The sequence below is a fragment of the Cuculus canorus genome, unplaced genomic scaffold, assembly GCF_017976375.1.
Source record: "Cuculus canorus isolate bCucCan1 unplaced genomic scaffold, bCucCan1.pri scaffold_82_arrow_ctg1, whole genome shotgun sequence".
NCBI classification, from domain to species: Eukaryota; Metazoa; Chordata; class Aves; order Cuculiformes; family Cuculidae; genus Cuculus; species Cuculus canorus.
In genome coordinates, this window is record NW_026527853.1 from 47,044 (window position 1) to 69,791 (window position 22,748).

Sequence of the window (22,748 nt, forward strand, 5' to 3'; positions counted from 1 at the left end):
CCGAGGCATGCTCATCCTCAGGAGAAGGCTATTCCCCCTCCAGCCTCCCTTTTGGAACGCGTGCCAACAGAAGCTACTTTACCTCTCCTGGCTTCCTCCCTATGGTTGGCTGAGTTTCCATACAAGCTCGAGGCCAGAGGAAGCCAGGACAGCTCAAATCCCATTGCAGCAGCCACAGAACTGGGGGATGCTGCTGAGAGACTGAAGAACAGCTCTGCAAAACCAGCTGATCAAGAGCCCAACACCAGTCTTCTTTCCCCAGTGCCCCCTACTTTGGAATATCCAGCTATAAATGTTTACAGCAGGGCAGTCAAGCGCCAAGCAGAAAGAAAACTACAAACTGTGTGCCTGGTGGGCACGGCCCAGGCTTCCCAAGCACCCTCTTCCTCAGGGACCTCCCTCTGTGGATGGGGCCATGAGGGTGCTGGACACCCAGCCCATCCAAGACCACATTCACAGGGAGCAAGCTTGCAGCAGACAGACAGCAATGCAGGTGATGCTCCCTGGCCAGCACGAAATGCACTGGGCTGGAGACGCACAGCTTCCAAGTGCCCATCACGTTTTGGTGGCACATGCAGCACAGTTCAGTGCTGTGTTTGGGATGATGGGCACTACTCACCCAGAACACTGCCATACTGGAAGAGAAAAGGGTTTTTAATAGAAAGCAACAATGTGCTTGGAGGCCTGACATGATCCAAGCGAGTGCTTGATCCAGGTGACGTTAGCTTGGCTTTCCATCTGTCAAGCTGGCAGCTCCAACAGGACACCAGCCAGCCCAGGGAGAAGAGCATCACAAAACAAAGCTGCACTTCCAAGTCATGGGAAACATTACAATAACCCCCCAAAACGAGCTCTGCTAATGGTGAGGATGAGAGGAGCTGGAGGGCAGGAAAGAAAGAACTGGCTGAGCGTTCAAAGTCCCACCAGTGTGTGGGGGTGTCCCAGCTACAATAGTTCCTTAGGCTGATTGCGCCCTGCATGGAAACCAGGTCAGGTCTGCGTGCCGGCATCCCAGCATGGAGCATCCCAAAGGCATCAAAAGTATTGCAGATGCCGGCAAAGCTAATAAACTCAGCTCCATTTAATTTATCCCCTAGAGTTGGAAAAGAGTGTCTTAAAAAAGCCACAATGAGAATGGGGTGGAGGAAAGCAGTCGGCACAGAGTAACCAGTGAGGCCTCACTGACCGCACAGGCTCCCACCAGCCCTCTGCTGCTGTTCCTGCATCCCATCCACAGCTGATCACGAGCCTCAGCAGCACCCACTGCACTGCCACCAGCGGAGGGCCACCCAGCCAGCATGTTCACGGCAAGCCGGTGGGGTCAGGTTTGCAGTGACCTTCCCGTGATCGTGCTGACACAGGGTGGCTCACTTGTAAAGGAGACCTGACAGCTCTGCTCCAGAGGTCAATCTGCAAGTCTGCCACTTGACAAGGCCCATTTATCGCAGCCTGGCAACAAGCCGGGCAGTACACTGTACCCAAGAAACTACTACTGAGGAGTCATCATGGGCTGTCTCAAGGAAGCAAGACCGAATTTCCGAGGGTGGCCCAGCAGAGGCCCACAATGGCCTGCCAGCCCAACAGCCCACTCCAGGGGAGCATCGTGTCCTCGTTCCCTCTGTTAGCATTTGGTGTGGGTCCAGGGGCAGCACAGCCCATCACCCAACAGGAGACCTGCCAGGTCCAAAAGCCTCTGCCAGGCCACATTCACTCAGGCTTCCAGGTCAGCTTCTGCCTACACCAATACAAACTGTGTCTAAGGAACACAAAATTTCTTGGAGCTGTGCGAAAGCTGTCCCCCAACTCTGAAGACCAAAATCTAACTTCTGACAATATCCCTGCTCCTTGCTTACCCTGGAATGCTCTGGAAAATAGTGCAATAGCTCTACGCACTGAGGAGATAAAGACAGTGACCGTTTTGGCCCCGTAGGAGCTTGCACTATTGGACATCAGAGTCCCCGCATGCTAGACAAGGGTTGGGATCAATCGCTTCACCGAGAAGCTCAGTGCTGAGATCGTTAGCTTCTCCCAGGACAGACTACCATTGGGAATAAGATCTACCACAGTTTGATTACAATGGACACCAGCAGCATCTGAGAGATGGATGGATGCCGACCTAAGGCATGGCTGACGAGCCACCACACTTCATTCTCTTGAAGCTACTCAAGGCTGGTTAATTAAAGTGATTGGGTCATTCTGGCCTTGCGCCAGTGAAAGGGGAAGCAGAACTCAGCATTAAAAATGCAGCTGTACTTTGCCAAGCCATACCTCTCCGGAGAGAGCACCCACACCCTGATCTCTATCATTAACAGGACTGAGACACCAAGCAAAAGCAGACATCACAGGGAAACCAGAGGGGAACCCATGTCCTCTCAGGAGCAACGGGCTACAGGGCTCTCTTGATCTCCTGGAGCTCCAAAAGCATGATTGTCAGAGCTAAGCACTTCCCACAAAATAAAGGGGGAACTTGTCAATATGATGCAGGCTCATTTCTGCTCAAACATCCATGCAAACTCCCTATTTATTGAGGACTGCTCCAGGTAAAACTGCCCCCAGAGCCAGGCTCCTCTTGTTGCACTGTGGTGGAACAGCTTGCTTTCTCTCTGACAGAAAACGTTGTAGATAAAAATCAATTCACAGGCTGCTACGGACCAGTCGGTTTTGTCAGAAAATAGCCCCACAGATACCTACCATCTCTACCCGGAAGGATGCAGGGGCGAGAGTCTGGTTGGACAGGTGGAGAGTTCGGGAAGCATCTTGTAGGACTTGGATACGGCCAAAATTTATCTTGCTCGGATGCACGTAGACAACTGGTCCTTCACCAATGCTCACCAAATGGATTTCCTGCTCCGGGAAGCAGGTAGGAAAGATCAAAAACAACAGGGAAAGTTTAAAAAGGTCAGACAGCTCTGAGTGCTCCTAGACTGAGCAATAATTACAGCTCTTTGAAGTCTGCAGTGTTGTCAGACTGAAACAGAAAGCCTGGAGCAAGCGAGGGACCTGGAGTGATCCCGTCTGAAAACCACAGGCTCCCATTACCAGCAGACGGAGAAGCCCAGTTTCTCACGCTTGCTTTTCCACAGCTCCTCCACGCGTTAGCTCCCCTTTCTCTCCCCTGGGCCTGCTCTCTTGTGCCCCAAACCACCCTCCCCGACTCCTGCTGCTGCGCAGCTACACTTGGACAGGAACTTCTTTAACATCCCCAAAGCCAACCCTCTGGAAACCGGCACAAGCCAGGAGCAAAGCAGGATCTTCACAGGAGAGATCCTGCAAGCCACTTGTCACCGGGTATGCTTATGTGTCCTCCTGGTACAATATGAATAAGAGACATTAACAATTGCATCATTCAAGCAGCATTTTTGTTTTCCCTTTTGACAGTCTGAGACCCAAAAGTTTTGTTCTTGCAGAACTGGCACAGTCTATAGAGGAGGAATGCAGACCCCTTTGCTAAACCACCTTCTCACAACATTAAAAAGACTGAGAATTTATCCAGCCTGGCTGGATTTCATCGGTTCCAAACACTCCAGCAGGATCTGAATAGAGAAAACTCCCAACACTGACAAAATCCTGATTCACTGAGGACACAGAGTATGAATTAACCACAAAAGAAAACAGCCTGCACAATGCCAAACCTCCAAGGATGTCTGACTCCAGGAAATGACATTGACAGCTGTCAGAATCACCAGGCAACTCAGCCAGGAGCAGCAGCATCCATAATTCCTCATCACCTGGCAGGACACCATGCAAAAGCCAGCCAAAATTCACTTACAAAGGCTGGCACCTCAAAAAGAAGGAGCTGAAGCCATGCATGGTGGTGGTCATTTTATCCCTCCGGGAGAAGGAAGGCGTGGGGAGCTGTAGTCTTGGTGACGCTGCCCAAAGCTCCCGGGAAGGAGGAGCCGGAGGAAAGAGATGTGCCTCACCAGCTGACTTTGCTTCCAGATGACAGTGGGGCCGAAGCAGCAAAGGCCAGGCAGAGCCCTTTGGAGATGAGCAGAATAAAATCTGGAGGATGCCCAGGCTCACTGGGTGTGCTAATAGGACACGGTCCTTGGCAAGGAAAGGGCTTATAAAAATCCCTCCATCCACAGTCTTCTTAAAAGCAACAGGAAAACACTACATTCAACACCGTTGCAGGCAATGGGACACACGGGGCGAGGCAGTGAAAGGAGAAGGCAACTTTTCCGTCAGTAACGTCGCCACCTCTGAGCAGCACTGCTGGCTCTGTTGATGGGTGTGCAATCTCACACTTGATCATTTAAGGATGAAGAGCCTCTGTCCCAGCAGAGAGCTGTGGTGTGACTGAGCGCTTATTCCGACAGCGGCCGGCTGCCAAATCCCCTGCCTGAGGCACTCGAGGCTGCCTGGCCATCGGCAGCCCCAGGGCTGGCTTTTACCAGCTCCTAAATGTAGCAGATGACACACACCAGATGGAGGCGGGCATACAGTCACCAGCAAAGAAAACCCCAGGGGACCCTGGGTGAAGGATCCGTGCGATACTTCACTCAACTCCGTAAAGACTTTGCATCAATACCACATGGCGTAACCTAAGACAACAGGAGCCAGCCTACGTTTTGCTTTCTTAGAATCCATTGCAGTGATTCCCCCGAGGTCAGACCTGCATCATAGGATCCATATGGGGAGGATTTGACCCCAGCGCAGGATGTACAAGAGGGCTGGCAGAACAGCCAGCCCAGAAAGCTCTGGACCAGGAAGGATTGAAACACCCAAACCATAGGGCAGTCCTACAGAAAACACGAAGAACCCCTCCTGGCAGCCAGAAGCTTCTCTCTGTGCTGTCACCATACCCGATGAGGTTTCTAACAGCACTCGCTGGGTGCTGGCAGCAACCGAGCATAAACGCTGCACGTTCAAGATCACCTTAATGGGTGCGCATACTTGCTCAGTCTCATGCCAGTCATCTCTTCAGGGACAACTGGGATTCTCTGGGATTCTGGGTACTGGCTGTAGCTCATGCCGTGAACCCCTTTGGTCCTTGTCCACACCAGCCATGTGTTACGAGTCCTTCTTTCCTCAGGAAGAATCCCTGTACCCTTTAGGCCCCCCAGCACAAGTCGCACGATGACAGGCATCTCCCCCAGCACTCACCAGTGGGGCTCCTTCGCTCCCTATTGTCATGACACGAGCAACAGTGTCCTGCTCTCCCACCACCTGGGCTTGCAGTGTAAACGGGACCTCCACCGAGCTGTGTGGCTGGATAATCCCACATGGCGCAAGGCTGGAGTACCGCACAGCAGCAGCATCCTTGTATTCCTATAAGGGAAAGAAGCAAACTCAGCTTCAGAGGAAGTTAAACTTCTCCACACCTACCACAGCAGCAATTAACACATTGTAAAAAACCTCTAGGAGAAAGCACAAGACCAGCATGGACTTGGCACCTGGAGGGGGTCCAGAAGCTGCTGCATCCACACCCACACCTGTGCTGGCAGCCTTCTTGCAGCAGCTTTTCACAACCCTCTAAGTTCTCCTACATGAAAGCATCCCAAAGATTAGGAGATAAACTGCTTCCTAAGGAGTTTCTATTCAGGTAGGAATATGAACACAGGAACCAACCTGAATATAATCCACCAGTCTTACACAGAACCCTTCTTACTTTTCCTCTAATAACCCCCTCGATAACATTAGAGGGCAGGAGGCGGATGCAATGCCAAACCTGAGGAAGAATCCTGTAGCAGCCTGGAAGATTGCTGTCATTCACAAGGGTCAGCATCTGCTGATAGGGGACTTTTAGGAAGCACTGTCCAAAGGTCATAACAGGGTTGAGCGCTCGCAGCAGAGGAACTACGCATCTAGGCAGAGAGATGACCAAAAGGGAATTAGAGATACCGAGAGAATGGAGAATTCGATTACTCCCTGAACAGCAAGAAATCAAGCATAACATGTTTGTCACTGCCAAAGAGACATTTAATACCCCTACAGCGATAAACCGCCTTTAACTCCTTACTCAACAGCCTCTTGTAAAGGAGGCGAAAACCCTGAGACTCGGCATCACAGAGGCTGCCAGGTGCCCAGGCAAAGCGTAGCGCCCTGGGCCAGAGCTGTCTGATGGATACCTTCACTGCAGGACGCTTGCAAGGACCCTTCCAATGGTCCCAGAAAGGCATGAATTCAGGGAGAGCCTTCCCAACGGGGTACAGTGGTTGCCGAGGCTCAGGGAACACAAGACTCAAGTATCTCAGTAAAGATGACTCCCTCCTCTCCCACAGCGCTGTTGCCCTGCCTGAAAACTCAGCCACTTTGTCCCAGTGATGGAGGGCACCAGCCACCACCTGCCTTATGCAGTGGGTGAGCGCCGTCTCCTAATTCCGTCCCCATGGGTCCATACACCATCTCTTCCCATCGGCACTACTTTTACAAAACTGCAGCCCAGACACTGACTGGACGGCTATGCCTGGGAGAGGGAAACTAATCCCTCTTGGAATCAAACAGATACTCACTGCGGCACAACAGGACCGACCCTGGCTGCAGCCGGAACAACTTTTGCCTTAAGTCTGAGAATGGTAATGCTCAAAAGAACCAGAGGGAAGCAGAAAAACCTGAGCTCACCTTCCCCACCAAGGACTATTGGTCCTTTTGTGAGCTCATATCTTGATTTTTCCCTCATCAGTCCTGCCACAAGACCCTTCCCCATTTGCATGCACCTTCATTAACTGAACCAGACAGTTCTGCTTTCAGCAGGCTCACTGCATCCCAAACAGTATTTGCATTTTGATCGCAACCCAGCACAACTCTAGCGCTTGCAGGAAGGAGGAGAGATGGCCCTTTGGAAATCTCTTACACCTCAAGCACCAAAACCCAGGCTAATAATGACTATAATTGCTGTTCCATTTCAAAGGAGGCTCAGGGCCGTGCCTGTCCGCCAGAGCCCAGGTGCTTCACAACACGAGCTGCTTTCAAAGCACTGCTGCTCCCATGTCTGGCTGGGCAGAGCTGCCTCGTTAGGCAGTGCTTCTTCTTGGCAGCTGGAGCCAGCAAACCACATGCAAGCCAGCGTGCCGGTGGTGAACGCATAGAGATGATGAGCTGCAAGGAAAGTGCGGATACCTGGCTGTGAGGAGCAATGATGACACCTTCTTGCCAACACCCTCCACGTCCACCACCAGTGCCAGTTTGTAACTCTTCAAAGTGTTGGAACATAGAGTGACCTGGTGGAAGAGAAGAGCAGCAAATGCTTCGTCACTCCCAAAAGCTATTGGCTATGCATGGTGTCCTCCAGTTCTCCTTCCACGGTAAGGAAAGGGAGGATTTTGCCCTAGTTCTTCTGCTGGTCCGCACACACATAGACTGGTAGAGCACAGTCTATGAGAGTGATAAAAGTCTTCTGACAATATCTGCTTTGTTAAATACACCACGTAGTTATCGGAGCACACATCAGCTAAATCAAAACACAGTTGGACTAATGCTCTACTCACCACTGTATTAAAATTAAGGGACCAATTTTTAGTCTTGACTACAATCATGAAAAACCAGAGAAAAACTGTTGACGTCAACATAATGAGCTCAATTTTACAGTGGGAAGCTGAGGGCAAAACGTGGCCCAGCAGACACTGTGCAGTTCACGGGTACCAGAGCTTTTCCAGCCTGCACCGGAGATCTCTGCAGTGAACACAGCTCCTTCTGCTCACCAGGAGAGGCAAAATCAGACCGAGAAGAAAACCAAACTGTTTTATGCAATGACATCTCTCTTTTTAATGGCCACCTTCGGTCCTCATCTTTCCTCTGCCTACAGCAAATCAAAGAAATTGCTCTAAGCACCTCTCAAAACACAGACGGCTTCTTTCCTTGACAATACAGTACAAGACCTTCAGCTTATCATTTTGGAGAGAAAATGGTGCTCCTTCAGAAACGCCCCAGAGTAACCCAGCCAAGAAAAGCCTAACACTAGTGCGTGTCTCTTACTTGTGTATGCTAGCAGCCCTAAAACCCTCTCATACAACAGCAAAGCTTCAGCTCCACCTGCTGAAGCATGTATGGCCAGACAGTTCCCATACCTGGATATCCAAGAATGCCTGGGGGCGGATGGTCCCTCTGCAGGGAGTTATGGTAAATTCAGTTGGCCTGATATACCCTTGAGCTCCCCTTCTCCGGGACAGGTGAGTCTTTCCTGCCATCAGGACAGAACTGGTGGCACTGTGCTCTCCGTTGCCGTCCCCAGGAATGCGAAGGTTGAAGGTCACGGGCATCGAGGAGGTGTTAGTGAGGCGACAGGACAACGTGCGAGGAAAGCCTAGGAAAACGACCCAAGTATGAATTCATGCACCAATTATCCAAGGATTCCTTGTGTGAATATCCTGTTACGATAAAACTGTGCTTGGAGTTTAGCTCTTTTCAATCTCAGTTACAGCTAATTTGAGAAGCTGAGCAAGTGATTAATTGTCACTGAAGTTCCCTTTTATACTGATCACAGAGATTGCTTCCTTGGTAATGCCCGCTCTTAGCAACGCTGAACACCAGAAGTTTTTTCCTCTTTAACTGAGGAGCTCTCTCACACCTCCACCCAAAACAGCATGAATTATGTTTCACTTATGAGTGTGCATCCACACAGACCACTTATTCTGAACACTGAATCCATAAAATTCCCCGTTAACTCCGTGAACAAGTAGAATATTGGCACTGAGGAGAAGCTACAGGAAGATAAGGGACGGATGAACTTGGGAACTACAGCATGAGGAAACGCACTCCAATGCGGTTTCTTTAGGCAGGATCCTTACGGCATCTCTGGTTTGGGTCAACCAGGCTGAGCATGGGACAACTTGCAGGTCGCTCCACAGGAGGCAAGCCCGGTGCTGGCTTAGGAATTAGCAAGAGCTGTGCCTCACCTGACCTACCTAATGGGGACACGGCATCCACACTGCACACTGGCTTTGGTTATTGCCCGCAAAGGTATCAGCTTTCCATTCTGCACGTGACACAGCCACCCCCGGCCGGGCCGCTCTGCAGAGACAGGACAGCGGCCACAGCCTGCTCTGGAGCGGCCATCTGGCCTGGCTGGCAGCTCTGCGAGAAGGAGGCCTCTCCCACGGCTGCTGACCAAGTGCCACTGGAACGCAGCGGGGAGGGAAACCAGCTGCAGACACAGCACGGAGCTCATCTGAGCCATCGACAGTGACGCCAGCAGGGAGGCGGGGGACACAAAAAGGACAAACCCAGACCTCACAGCCCCGAACGGGACCGAAGTCTCCAGACACGGACAGCAGTTATCAGCACAGCCAACAGCTGCCTTCAGCTGCAAAGACCTTGTCAATGAAATCAGATTTAGTAGCGCCAGTCTCCTATTACATAACCATATTTCTGCCCGGTGCATTTCTTACTGTTTCATTTTCTCAAAAGGAAACAAAGAAGTGCCAGTGTGAGGATGTAGGGAGGGGAGGAAGTGGCTCAGAAACGCAGTGAGTTTTGTTAGAAGGTCTGTGAACAGAGGCACCCTGAGCACAGAATGAGAACGGCCCTTCAATCAATCCACGAGTGATTTTGCACTTAAACCGGAGAACATCTCAGTAGAAAACCTTTTCTGAGACCGAGATGCAAAACCAGAATCTGCATTTCAATGGAGATGCTCTGGTTGCTCAGCCACGGGCTCTGTCAGCAGAGCTGGCCTTTCATCAGGGATGGAGCCCACATCTCCAAGACCATCAGTGCCTGATGAAGATCCAACGTTTGGGCATATTCGCTGGTTGGTGATAACAAGGTGCCCTTGTAGTGCTACGTGATATCTCACGCTAAAGGTCAGGTGGGAAACTGTGGCATCAGGAACATTCACCCAGAGCAGCTATAGCCTCCTATGTAGCGCAAATTCCCTTCTCCTACAGTCCCATACCCTGGGCCCTTCTGGGACGTGGACTTTCACAGTCATTCTGCTGCCAAGGATCAGGAGGCTGGGGCTGGACAGACTATGAGGGACACCAGGACACACTCATTTCCTATTCCTTTGCTCCCATTTGACCTCATGGTGGCCGAATGCTGCCTAAGCAACCAGCAGCCCTGGTCTAACACCCCAAAGGCCGCTGCAGAGGAACACAAGTGACGCATGTTCTCATGCTGCAGTGCTCCACATTGGCCACACACAGACCTCTCAACTCAAGGTCCCAGCCCAGGGTGCACTCACCAAACGAGACGTCACCAAAGTGGAGAGAAGGTACATCAAAATGCAAAGTTGGTCCAATGACACAGCCCCTGTGAGGACAAAGACAGGCATTAGCTTGGTTAGAGACGTGCAAAGCTTTCAGCTTGCATTACCACTCAGATCAACAAAACCTGGTCTCAGAACCATGGTGACTTTCAAATCAACCAGTCACCCTTGTGCTCAGCATCACATCCGTGTGGACAGGAGGCAGCCCAGGCAAAGCAGCTGGCAGCTGAGAGCCGCTGATGCGGCTGAGGGCACTGCGCCAGGCAGGGTTTGCCCTCAGGTTGCTGCTGGCCCTATGAAGGACCCTGAACAAATGATGGCTCTGTGCCTCAGTTTCCCCATCTGTAACGTGGAACTAGTGTTTCCATGGAGTACAAGGTCATCTCCTCAGATGATTTGGATCCACACAATCATTAGGCATGCAGGATTTTGAAACGCTAATCCAGGAAAGTGCCCAGAATCCCGTCGACCGCAACAAGAACAGCAACGTCCTACACAGCGGCCACGTGAATCTTGGAGGAAAGTACCAGCTTGGCACTGAGGCACCAGCTCACACCCAAGAGCAACACACGTGTTAAACCAAACACGGGCGTTCTGGACCCACTACACCTTCTCACCCATTCTTAAATTCAGCAGCCAGAATCCAAGCTCCCAAACTCACCAACATCCACTGAAATCAGCACTTGGAGCTGCACACCATTCACTAATTTATTTCATGGTTGATGCCACTCAATGCCAGCTCTGCCTCTTAGTTAAAAATCAAGGACCACAGTGAACAGCACGTGCTGGTTTTGCTCACAGGACTGCCACTGGTTCTGTTCTGCACGTGAACAGACCCCAGCATCCTGCAGGAGGGACTTGTGTTCATCCATGGTGTCCCCCTTTCTAAACACCAAAGAAAAAAGCATTCAAGCCTTGTAAGTTTAGTTTCCCAGTAAAGAATAATCACCTCTGCTTTGGGCATCTTCTGATTGCACAGACAAAAAGCACTCAGAAAAAGTGACTTCCAGGGGTTTCAATCCACCGCTAATAAGAATCTTGAGTCTTGGAGCTGAGGCAGTTCCTGAGGATGCCAGGTAGCAAACCTCTGCTAACGATGAAGTTCCCTCTCCAGAGATGTCATGGAATCAGACTGAACTTCCCAAGCCCCAACAGCTGACTTTGGATGGAGCAAAGCCAGCAGACACACTTTCCATTACAGCACATCCCAGGAGAGGATAGAAAACAACCTCCAAACCAACCACAACAGGGAATCACTCTGGGACACTGCCCAGGATGAGCCTTGCCAGCCAATGGCTGCCATTTCGGCTGAAGGCACTGCGTCTCTGAGCAAGTTACACCTCAACGACTGCCAGAAGGCTCAGGCAAGGAGACAACCCAGAGCTCTGGGCACCACAGCCTATAACAGTACAGCCTGCAAGAAAACGGGGGGAGAGGAGGTGGTTTTGGCAGCATCAGTAGTTTACAATAGCAGTAAATAATGCATTTATGAAGGGAGATCAGGGTCCTCGCAGAGCAGGGAGGTGGGAGAGGAACCACATGAACTCTCATCCTCGTTCCTTCCTTTGCAGCCCAGTGTCCCACCAGCCAGCTCGCCTCCATTCAAAAGAACTGGGAGTTTGGCTCCATCGAGGTGCTCAAAGCTTCCCAAAGAGGGAGGCTGAGCTTGTCCTCGTAGGTGGGTATCCCCAAGGAGTTTGAAAACAAATACCTGGAGTTGTGGGGCTGCAGAACGAGAGATAAAAGATCTTTGAAATCAAGGACGCAGCTGACACCTCAAAGAGGAGTGGACTGCAATGGGAATTACTGCCAAGGGACAGTTGTATGGGAGCAGATGGGGATGCTGGGGCACCATCCGACCCGCTGCATAGGAGCCACCATCCAGGAATAGGGGAGTACACGGCTGAGGATGAAATTCAACAAAGTAACACCAATCCCCTTTCACTGAGACATACGCTCTGCACTCACGAGACAGAACGGGTTGTGCTGACACAACAGCGTAGAGAGTGGCCACAGGGAAGGGGAGGACATGGTGGGCACTGGGAGCCAGGGCACTGATAGGGAAAAAGGATAACTTCATTTGGTAATGGGGAAATGAAAAGACCACTGTCCCGCTGCCAGCTCTTTCCTTCCTCAGGAGCAAGGCCATCGCGGGGCAGAGGCAGTGGCACTATCCAGGAAAAACTCTGTTTCACCTGTCATCAGCACATCTTTACAAGCAAAACCTGCCCTCCCACAAGAAGAGAGCTGCTTATGCAATAACATCCTGTGACCAATTTTGGGGCAGGGACAGAGGAGATCAAATTATTTGATTGTGAAATGTTCCTTCCTGATCTCCAAAAATAGCAGCCTTTTCCCTCCAAACACAAAGCCAACATAATTGTCTCTCTACTGAGGTCAACAGCCCCTCTCACCACTCTTCTCTAGCAAAGTATTAACCACGCTGTTCTTTTATCCATTTCCCTCAGCTGTTGGTAATATCAACCATGGATTCCCTTTATTTCTTTACTGTTTTGATCTAGCGCCTCCCAACAGCAGCAGCCCAGCAGCCCGGATGCTGAGGACGCACAGGCAGCCCCACAGCTCCAGGGCACTCAGCATCAGCTTTCCTGCCAACACCATGTTATCCCCCAGCCCACGCTTAAGACTGGCTGGGACAAGCTTGCAGGCTGCTGGGATCCCGAGAAGGGAGCTTTGCCTCTCCGATCATCAGTTTTTCTTTCCCCCTCCTCCCTTTTGCTTGGTGAGGGTTATCTTTGCAGTGGCACCAGCCCATGGCACGATGCCCAAGTCCTCGGGACAGCATTTGCTGCTGGGCTTCCCAACCCCCGCACCAGCGCTTTTCTGCCTGCAGAAAGGAGGCACCGGAGCTCTCCCTGCGCAGGCGCTGGGAGGACAGCTTCTCCCAACACATTAGCACGAGAGATGAAGCTGAGGCTGCTGCTGCCGCCCATTTTGTATGCATTATTAACAGAGGATTTTAAAAACACTGCTTCCGGCTGCAGACTCGCCCCAGGCTGCCCCAGCCTTCAGCCACCTCCCAGGCCCTGCTGGCCTTGCTGTGTGTTCAGGTGGGACGTCTCTGACCATCGCTGCCCAGAGCTGATACCATCACACTGTCTGCCAGGGCCCACGGGCAAAGAGCTCCCTGTAGGAAGGAATCACTCCAGGTCCTGGGAGCCCAGGCTGGGCGGCAGGCAATCCCACAACTTTCCTCTGCAGCCTTCAGGCAAACTCTTTTCCATCATGGAAATCACTTAAAGCCCTGGGGTTCTCACACAGTGGTAGCAAAGGGTCACAGCAAGAACCCACTGCTGCCAAATTCCGTGCACACGGCATCCTGGAAAATTACAGAGCCACCAACCATGAAGGCAGAGCTGCTTCCCACAAGGACTCAAGGCTTTTAGAGCTGCGCCGGGTATTGAGAGCATCAGAGGCACAGTCACTTCCCCTTGTAGAGAACCGCACTTCATTTGCTGCTGGAATTGCAGGGTTCAAACTGGAGTCAAGCTGACCGCTGACCCTTCCTAGCAATTACACAACAGCAGAGTGAGCTGAGAGACTAAGGAGCCATACCTGAAACGTCACAGCAGACTGTTTGTTGATAGACTCTGGCTTCTCGGGGTTTGAAGATCACATTAATTTCAACCGAAGAATTTGGCAAGACATCTCCCTCCTAAAATAGACGCAGATGACAACTCATGCATCTTCAAATGTTACATTTCTTGTTTTCAGCCCTGGCCCTGGAGCACTTTTCAGAGCATCCGTGCAGAGCAAGGAGCCAGCAATACCTGTCACCAAAATTTATAGGAGAGTTTGGAATCAGCTGCAAAATAAACTTTCTAAGTCCCCTACCTTTACCGGCACCTGGGAGAAGCATGTGGTTAAATTCAGGCTATAGTGAAGGAACCAAAGTGGCTCATACTCCAGCAAATCAGGCAGGATTTCTTCAGAAGTACCAGGCACTCTAAGGGACCTCTCTCCTCCAAATCTTCAGCTCTAGCTCTGTGGCACTATGGCTACAGGAACGCTTTGACTCGGATCAGAAAAGACTGAGCAAATCAAACGTATTTTTCCTCCATTCTCGGTTACAAAAGTGCTGCACTTCCACCCTTCCCCTGCACAGGTACCTAAAAGTACATAATGTGCCCCGTGAGCCGGGGCTCTCGGCACCCGCAGAACAAGCCCTCCTGCTCCGGATCCTTCCTGCTGACGGCTGTTTCTGCCCTGTGCCGTGAGCAGTGAGCCACCACGCAGGCTCTTCCAGCCGACTGATGGCCTGAAGGAGTCAGATGCATCCTGTTTCTCTCTGCAAGGTGCATACATTCCTGTTTCCCTGAACACAGGCTCGGATAAGAAGAGGTGGGATTTGCTTACAGCTCCACACCTCTTTCTATGAAGAAACTCTTTTCCTTTTCACGCTCTTCCTCAGGGATTTAAGACTGGGCCATGCTAGCAGTGTGTCCGCAACTGTCTGCTATCTCCTCAGGGCCTTCTCCCTCTGCGTCTCTCCCAGACAGAGCCCCGGCACTGGTGTTCAGCCCCGGGAGCCCTGCTGCGTGATTTTGGAGACAGCCCTGGTTCTTGAAGCCTCTCAATCGCTCCTTGCAACTGGTTTAAACAATAGCACCACTTCCATCCTCTCAAGCCCTGGCCTGATAAATGTCTCTTCACGTATTGTTGACATAAATATGTGCACCTCTGACAACTGTCATGTTTCTCTACCAGGAATGAGGAGTTGAACAGAGATATTTTTCTGTCATTGAAGTGAGGCTTTGACTCTGCTTGCTGCTGGGCATCCTCAGTGCCTTCTCCAGAACTCCCACAGCATAAATATTAAATAACTGTAACGCTTCCTGTTCAACTTAGCGCTTACGGCTCAAAGGGCTGTCCCCACACAAATCACAGAGCTGTGACGCAGGGAGTTATTGGGCTGCAGCTGCAAATAATTCCCTAAGGCACAGTCCGCTCAGAGTCAACAGAAGAGAGGCAAGAACGGGTGGAGGAAACTGTTGCCAACACCAACAAACCACCACCGCCACCACAGTAAGAAGAAAACAGAAGTCTAAAAGCATTAAGTCACTTGGAACCCTCTCAAAACCTGGACCAAGCACATTTGCTAAATCAAACTTTTCATATTTCTACCCAGAAAACAACTGCAGGAAGATGAAGTCTTATGACACGACAACAGACTTGCTTCAAGCAGCAAACCGGGGACATCAGCCTGCAACCCGCAGTCACCGTGCTGCATATCAGAGCCTTTGGCTCCCACAGGGATGCTGCAGGGACATCATCACCTGCAGTACCAGGACTCAGAGCTGTGGGCAGACAGACTCAGGACCCCACCTTAATGTACTTCACAAACTGAAGAGCAGGTTAAGCTACTTGTGGAGACACAGTCCAACTGTAACGAAGCAGGAGCCCTCCAAAACTAGCGCTGACACAGCACACGATGCTCTTCATGCTCAGCTGATCAGCTCCCACGCTCTACAATTTCCCTATCACTCTGACACAATCTCACGGTCACATCATGGTGCTGTCAGCTACAGCGGCACAAAACTGCAGTTGTGCTGACATTGGTGGCTCTCAGCCTTACAGGAACTACAGGAGAAACCGAGAGGAGAACACGATCCCCTTCCAAGGGGGGAGGAAATTCCATTTCATCTGTCTTAAATAAAGAAGAGGTTGAGATTATTCCAGAGTCTACTCCAAGATGAGAAGGGATTTTGCACTACTCAGACAGCAGGCATTCTTCGTCTCACACCATGCAAATACTCAGAATCAGGGCCCTGGTTGATTGAAGGACATGCGGCTTTGCTTGCAGAAACAGAAAAGCTCTACCTATGTGCAACAGAACTCAAAAAGCCCTCGTGTCCAGGCTCACAGGTGACACTGGAAGGCAGATTCAGGCATGCTCAAAGTCCAAGTTATGTGAAGGGACCGGTATTTCTGTGATTAAACTTGGCTTGCATTTAGCCTTCTTACCACAGACCATCTCATTCTGCTGATCAATATGTGAACCAACAGTGCTCTAAGACCTTTTGCTAATCCCCTTACGCTACGGGTAAGATGTGCCCTTACGTGTAACAACTGATACCTCTGAAGGCTGTAAGGACACTTAAGTGCCTCAATTTATAGCCCTTGCAACAGAGTTCACCTTCAGGCAGCTCTGACCGCCTGCCAGGAGCCCGCAGTTCAGAAATGCTTTTTGCAAGAAGTTCTCCCAGACCCGTGAGATAAACCTGGACTCTTCTTTCTCAGCACACCCAACCAGCTGATGCGGGATTGTCAAGTGACCTTGTCAGGGAGGAGAGGCACGAGGAGAAGCAAGGGAGCTTCTCAGCTATCGCTTACCACAGGGTCAATGGTGAAAACATCGTTTGAGAACAGCATGGAGTCTCCTTGCACTTTTGCCCTCTGGTTCTGGAAGCCGTGGGAGAGAAGACGAGCGTGTTCTCGGGGAGTGGGGACCCCCGTGCACTCCTTGAGGAAAGACTCCATCTCATTCTCCCGCCTCTGCAGCCTGTGGCACAGCCTGCGGGGAGAGACAAACCAAGCAGATCATTTCATAAGCAACATCTTTGCACTCACCGTCATGTAAACACAAGGGCAGCAACACGCTCGGGGAGGAACAGCAGGAGCTCCGCAAGGGGCTGATCCTGTGCCACGGGGTCCCAAGGGATCCAACTGCCATTTGCTGTCCTCTGGCACGGCAGGCAGTTTTACTCCACACTTACAAGCTAAGAAGAGGTTTCATGAAAGCCAGCAGCCCTCGAGAGCACGAGCTGGCTCAAAGCCACTGCCACGACTGACGGAGAATCCAACAACAACTTCAGCTGGCTTCTCCTACCATCGAGCTGCGCGGCAGGAGGCAGATAAAGACCAAGGAGCACCCACTGCAGTGCTTCACTGGGAAGGGAAGAAAGAGCGGCATTTTTGCTGCAGGTTACCAGCATCGCTCTTTTCATCTTCCCTTTCTGACTGGCAGGGATAAGCAAAGTGTATCTGCTCTCTATGCTGCCTTCCAGCAGAGCATCCCACAACACTTAAAAAGCAGATGAACTAATTCAGGTATCGCATCAACTCGGTGAAATTTAATGGGTTTACACGCATGAAAACAGAGGCCCTGAGAACGGAAGGGGCATCACCTCTGAATCCAAACCCTTAACTCTAGCCTTAAACCACCTTTTCTTCTTCCTTTTTGGCCTTCAATGCAGAGCTTTGATGCAGCTCATCTCTCCCACACTTGGTGGTTGTAGCAGAAATCATTCACAGCCAAGAGAATAGAAGGGAGCACGGCTGCAACGTAGCTGCTTCGCAGCTGGCAGACTGCTCTCCTCCCTTCCCACTCCATCCCCTGGCCATGAATAACCAGCAGGAGACAACTCTTGAGGGATGAATGGAAGGCTCCATGTGCAGCAGATGGAGGTGCAGCAGTACAAACAGGATAGCTAAATCCAAATGCAGATAGAAAGGAACCACGGTCATGGAAGCTTCGAGCTGCACACAGAGCCATGGCCAAATGCTGTCACCAACACCAAAAATCCTCACTTCAGCTCACTCCCATAGAGCGCAAGGAGAAATGTTTCTCCAGGGCTGACAGACAGTGGAACGCTCGCTTTGGCCTTCAAGGCGTTTCTCACCTAATTACACTGAATCTTATTTGCTCAGAAGCCCTTAAAAAGTGTGCAGGTTTAGGACAGTTTCCTGGTCAGTGATGGGTTCAGACTAATCCTAGAGACTTACATCCATCCAAGGCTGAGAAGTCACACAAGGATTTCACAAATCACCCAAGCTCTTGTGTGTCATTTCCAATTCACCTGCTCAGCTGTGTTTCTCTTCTGTCCTAAATGGCAACTGCAAAGTTTCAAAACGATGCCCTTTGAAGAACCCGCCCCATCTCTCACTACCACGAAGACACGGGCAGCTGAAGCCCAAATGCGCTTCCCGGTGCTGTGCCGTCCTATCTTCCCCACAGAACCCCCCACCTCCAAACTCTCAGCAAGGACACAAACACCTTATTCTGCTGGAAACTAGGACCAAAGCGCTCTGCTCTGCACCCTGCTGGGAAAGCAGTTGCCACATTATCAAAGCCGGAGCAGAAGCAACTGCAGTGACTGTCACAATAGTTCTGTTCCCTGAAGCTACTGATACTTCCTCAGCCTCGTGGACCCTCTGTAGCCCACGGATCTCTGGACCTCAGTGGTCTCTGCTCCCACAAAACACAAATTTGCTGTCTAGTCGCTGCAATCAAACTTTCCTCCCCAAAACACCCATGCTCGGCTGGAGCAATGGGAAGTGCTGAGCTCCGTTATCCTGGAGCTCTGTGACATCCCCTGACACTGTGCATGCTTTACTTGTCCTAAACCATTCCAAAGCACTGACATCACTCTGAGGCCATACATGAGTTTCACCCTTGTGCAGAGCATCCAACTGAAAGGAGTTTTACAAACAAACCTCAGCTTCCGCTGATCTTCCAGTTCCCGAGTAGCAACAGCCTTCCACTGGAAGTGGGCTGTAATTCCACTTCGATTGTGGAGGACCACAGAGCTGCGGTTTGCCATAGTCAGGTAAGTCTTCTCAATTGCCAAGAAGCTCCTCTTCAGCCCAATGCTGACATCTACAGCCGATCCGTAAAGGCTTGTGCAGCTACCTTCACCTGGAACAAAGCACAGGAGAGTCTTTGCTCACCTCACTTGCTGATACTAGAACAAAGCAAACCACCGGCAGCAGAAGAATTCATGATGGCATTCCACTGCAGATGGAAAGCAAAAAGAGAGAGCAGAAACACAGAAGCTTCAGAGTATTTAAAAAGAAATCTGAATGGAAAGCAACTGAATTCGAATAAAATGCTGCCTACGTTCTAAGGTATAAATAATCTATTGAAAGGTCAAACCAGAAGCCCAGAACAAAATGGAAGAGATGACGGATGCCCTCAGCTGACAAAGGAACCTCATCCACTCCTCATCTCCACACATGCAATATTGGTTTTGTGCAGTTTGAAGTAAAATTTTGTAACGCTTTCTATTTCTTTATGGCAAAGCAGGACGGAAATACTTGACTACTGCAGTTCAGAAACTCTTCAAATGCCTGGCGAGCAAGATTCACCACCTGCTGCATCACTCAGTAGCTGGTAAGCGCGTCGCAGAAACGTGCCAGACATTTCCTGGGTATTTATTTTGGTGGTGACAATGAGATCTGGAAATCCCAGAGGAAAACTGTAGAGTGATTGACAGGTTCCTGCCTACATATTTCCCACAGTGAAAAACAGCAGCCTGCTCAAAGAGCGTCTTAGAAGCCTGCTTCAACAGCCTTGCCAGGCTCTGCGGGAAGCTTCTCTTGGACCCTCACAATTCACAGGAGAAAAGTCAAATCCTCTTCTGAGACTTGTTTTGACGGAGAATAAACTGAGGCAACTCGGGTAGCCCCAGTCAGACAGCAGGCCTTTGCTGCATTCTTGACCTCGGCTCCCACACCAAGACCTCTGGGACCAAGCAACTCTCCACTCACTACCAGCCAACCGGACTGCTTTCCTTGCAGATGTGGTGTCAACAAAGCATTACTATTTCCAGTTCAGCAAACTGGAAAACTGGTGAATGTCTTCTGATGTGGGGGTCCACAGCGGGCTGGGGACCCCTGCTTACTGCACCCGGAAGGAGATCATGGGACGGGAAGTGGGCAGACAATAAAGGATTGTGCAAGAAAGTAGTACCATCTATTCACAAATTGTTTATGTATAAGCTAATCCAATCATGCGGAGACGCGTGTGTTAATAAAGGGTATAAGAGGCGCGTGTAAGATCAAGCCTGCGCCCGCCAGCCATGTAACACCAATAGAGAAACTTGCTGCCACATCACCGTGTCGTGTCTCAACAGCGACAGGTATCTGTGGCTTCCAGCTTGAAACTGGGGAGAAAGGGAAGAAACAAAGACACCTGCAGCTAAAAGTACCAGTGCCACCAGCACAAACAGGACTTTTCAGGGACCATAAAAGCATGAAAGAGTAAGAGTGCAGCTGTGCTCGGGGAATCCCAGATCTTGACACTGAGAGCAGTCACTCACAAATGTTGCAAGCTACCGCTAACAGCGCATTTTTTCATTCCCTCCTTTAAAGAGCCTCATAAAGAGAAATGAACTGACCCTTGAATGAAGAAAATGAATCTCAGCGGTGAGTGGCTTAAATTTTAGGATGTCTCTTTCTGGTTCCCGCTCAGCTGTGAAGAACTGCTGGGGTGGGCCTGGATTCCCTATGATAACACTTGGGACTGGAAAGCCCAGATGTTGTATGTTTCCGAACTGTGAGGGTGCCAGCACGGACAGAAGGAGAACGCAGGCCTGGGCAGATGGTGGCACCATGCATTCACAGACCAGGCAGCTGGACCCACCCGTACACTATCTCGTACTTCCCTCTGTTCTTCAGAGTCAGCACTTGCTTTGCCTCAACCAGGATTTTAAGGGCTCCAAAATCCACATAACCTCTACCTGCAGAAAACCCACACAGCAAGGTAAGAAATGGTGAATATTTGTGAGCTGCTGTAGACTACACCAGGTGACAAGAGACATCTTTGGAGTTTTCTGGTGGCACAAAATCCTTCTCAGCAAGTTTCCTTTTGTGGAAGTTTTCTCATTCTGCTTTGCTGCCCTGTCTCTTTCTCAGAGAATATCTGAAGGGTTTTGCAGCTAAGGAGCTCAGCTTCCATCTCCTGGCTTCCAAGCACAGACCCATCACCTTTACAAGCTGTGACAAGCCTTCAGGTGTCCCCGGCTGCTTGTTCACATCACTGCCATTTCAAAGCCCCCATATCGGCCTCCACATGGAGTTACATACTACCAAGTTCGAAGGTCCGACTCAGGGCTGCCTTTGTGCCCTGACAGTGCTTTACTCCTGGCAGCCTGCAGAATACGTGCGCTATGTACCTGTGCCATGCCTGCGTGCTATCCCGTCCCATCCCATCCCATCCCATCCCATCCCATCCCATCCCATCCCATCGCATCCCATCCCATCCCATCCCATCCCATCCCATCCCATCCCATGTGCTTTGGCTGTCCCTCTGCCAAGGCAGTGCAAGGTACCTGGATTCCTTTGTTCTGGGGGCATCCACTGACCTGTAGAAATGTTGATGTCCAGACCAATGTCATAGGCCTCCGCAAAGACTTGGACAACTTTCAACTTGAACAATGCCCAGGAGTTTTTCTGCATCTGAAACCTGAGGCAGCAAGAAACAAACAGTGCTTAGACCGTTCTCCTAAACCCTTTTGGTAGACAACACGAGTCCTTGTCTCTGCCGGCTGCTTGCACCATGGCCTCCCCTCCTTGGCAAGCATTTGTGGATTCCTAACCTGTTTCTCTCACAGGCTGATGGTATCCAGCAGTGAGAGTCCCATGCTGCTAAGGGCCTGGGGAGGCAATGCAGGTACAAAGGCCTCTCATGAAGGCTCATCCTTTTGCCCTCTTCGCCCGGTGCCTTTCAAGCACAGTCTCCATCCCTAAAGGCACGGGGTTGCCCACCCCCGAGTCCTTCTCACCTCTACTTGGAATGTCTTCTTAATGCTGTCAACCTTTGTGGCCTCGAAACACAAACGCATGCCAAACTCTGAGCAGGGACCAATGATGCCTGCATCCTGCGACACTGAGAAGCCCTCCCCAAGGCCTTCCAGCCCACGGATCCGCCAGGCCACGGGCAGCGGAGTAGGCTTGTGCAGGACCACGGTCTTGCTGTCCGTCCTGCAGAGACAGGAAGACACACAATAACACCTGCTCGACAATCACGCCAGCCCTGCAACTCGGAGCAGTCCTTCCCACGCCTCTGAAACCCCAGCTGAATGTCTCCTCTCTGTCACAAGTCTCAGAGGTGAGGGCCTGGGCTAAAAGTGTATCTGACAGAAGGCGGATAAGGAGGAGCAACGGGACGGCTCAGTGAAGCAGCACACAAGTCACAAATGCATCAGGATGCCCATCGCACAGCAGTGCTCCGGCTACAAAGCTGTGGCTGTCATGGGATCTTGGAGCCAGCAAAGAACCGTGAACAAGAGCCTGAGAACTGCTGGAAGGAGGAGGGATGTTAGTCCAGCCTCCGATTTGAGTGGCCACACAGCCAGCAAGAGAAGCTGAAGGGGACCTGACTGACAGCACTGGTGTCCATCAGAGCGGCCGCAGGATGACTGACCTGTGCAGAAGCAGCCTGTTGAACTGCACCTTCTTGGGGCTGACCTCCAGCTTCACCTGCACTCCCTGGCAGCACAGGCGGAAGACCACTGGGTCTGGGTTGTCCTCAATACAGCAGATGAGGTTGTCTTCCTTGAGCCCAGTTGAAGTGGGGTACGGCCAAATGTTCAACTCCTGGCCCGGTCCCCCAAAAAGAAACACAATAAAGCATTCAGTGAGCAGAAGGAACAGCTTTTCTGCAGGTGCCTGCCCTACCTGCCCATCTTCTCCTACCTGCTTCTCATTAGGTTTAAGCCTTATGCTGGGAGGGTCTAAACGGAACACGTCCATTCTGCGATCGTGTTCAAAGCAGAAATGCACCTCTGCTTCCAAGGATGTGATGTTGAGGATGTTGATCTTCTCAAAGTTGCTGGGACAATGCTGTGCCTTGTAC

At 51.0% G+C, this 22,748-nt stretch overlaps 2 protein-coding genes across 2 annotated transcripts in view; both read right to left on the reverse strand.

Annotated features, from left to right (window-relative positions):
• Positions 1-10,191, reverse strand: part of LOC128850812 (hydrocephalus-inducing protein-like) — a gene marked incomplete at its 3' end in the record, with an annotated part of 54,735 nt that extends 44,544 nt beyond the window's left edge. Inside the window, exons 1-5 of the mRNA XM_054055826.1 lie at positions 10,127-10,191; positions 8,013-8,248; positions 7,066-7,166; positions 5,675-5,810; positions 5,110-5,274 (exon numbers count right to left, since the gene is read on the reverse strand). Of these exons, the coding sequence (XP_053911801.1) occupies positions 5,110-5,274; positions 5,675-5,810; positions 7,066-7,166; positions 8,013-8,204 (594 nt within the window). The remainder of the gene's footprint in view (positions 1-5,109; positions 5,275-5,674; positions 5,811-7,065; positions 7,167-8,012; positions 8,249-10,126) is intronic.
• Positions 10,192-20,185: 9,994 nt separating this feature from the next.
• LOC128850809 (hydrocephalus-inducing protein-like) lies at positions 20,186-22,748 on the reverse strand. Its single transcript, XM_054055825.1, has 5 exons — positions 22,589-22,748; positions 22,317-22,489; positions 21,676-21,874; positions 21,256-21,356; positions 20,186-20,631 (listed from the first exon to the last, which is right to left on the reverse strand). Exons 1-4 carry the CDS (start codon positions 22,643-22,645, stop codon positions 21,285-21,287), a joined length of 501 nt encoding a protein of 166 aa, XP_053911800.1. The 5' UTR covers positions 22,646-22,748; the 3' UTR covers positions 20,186-20,631; positions 21,256-21,284.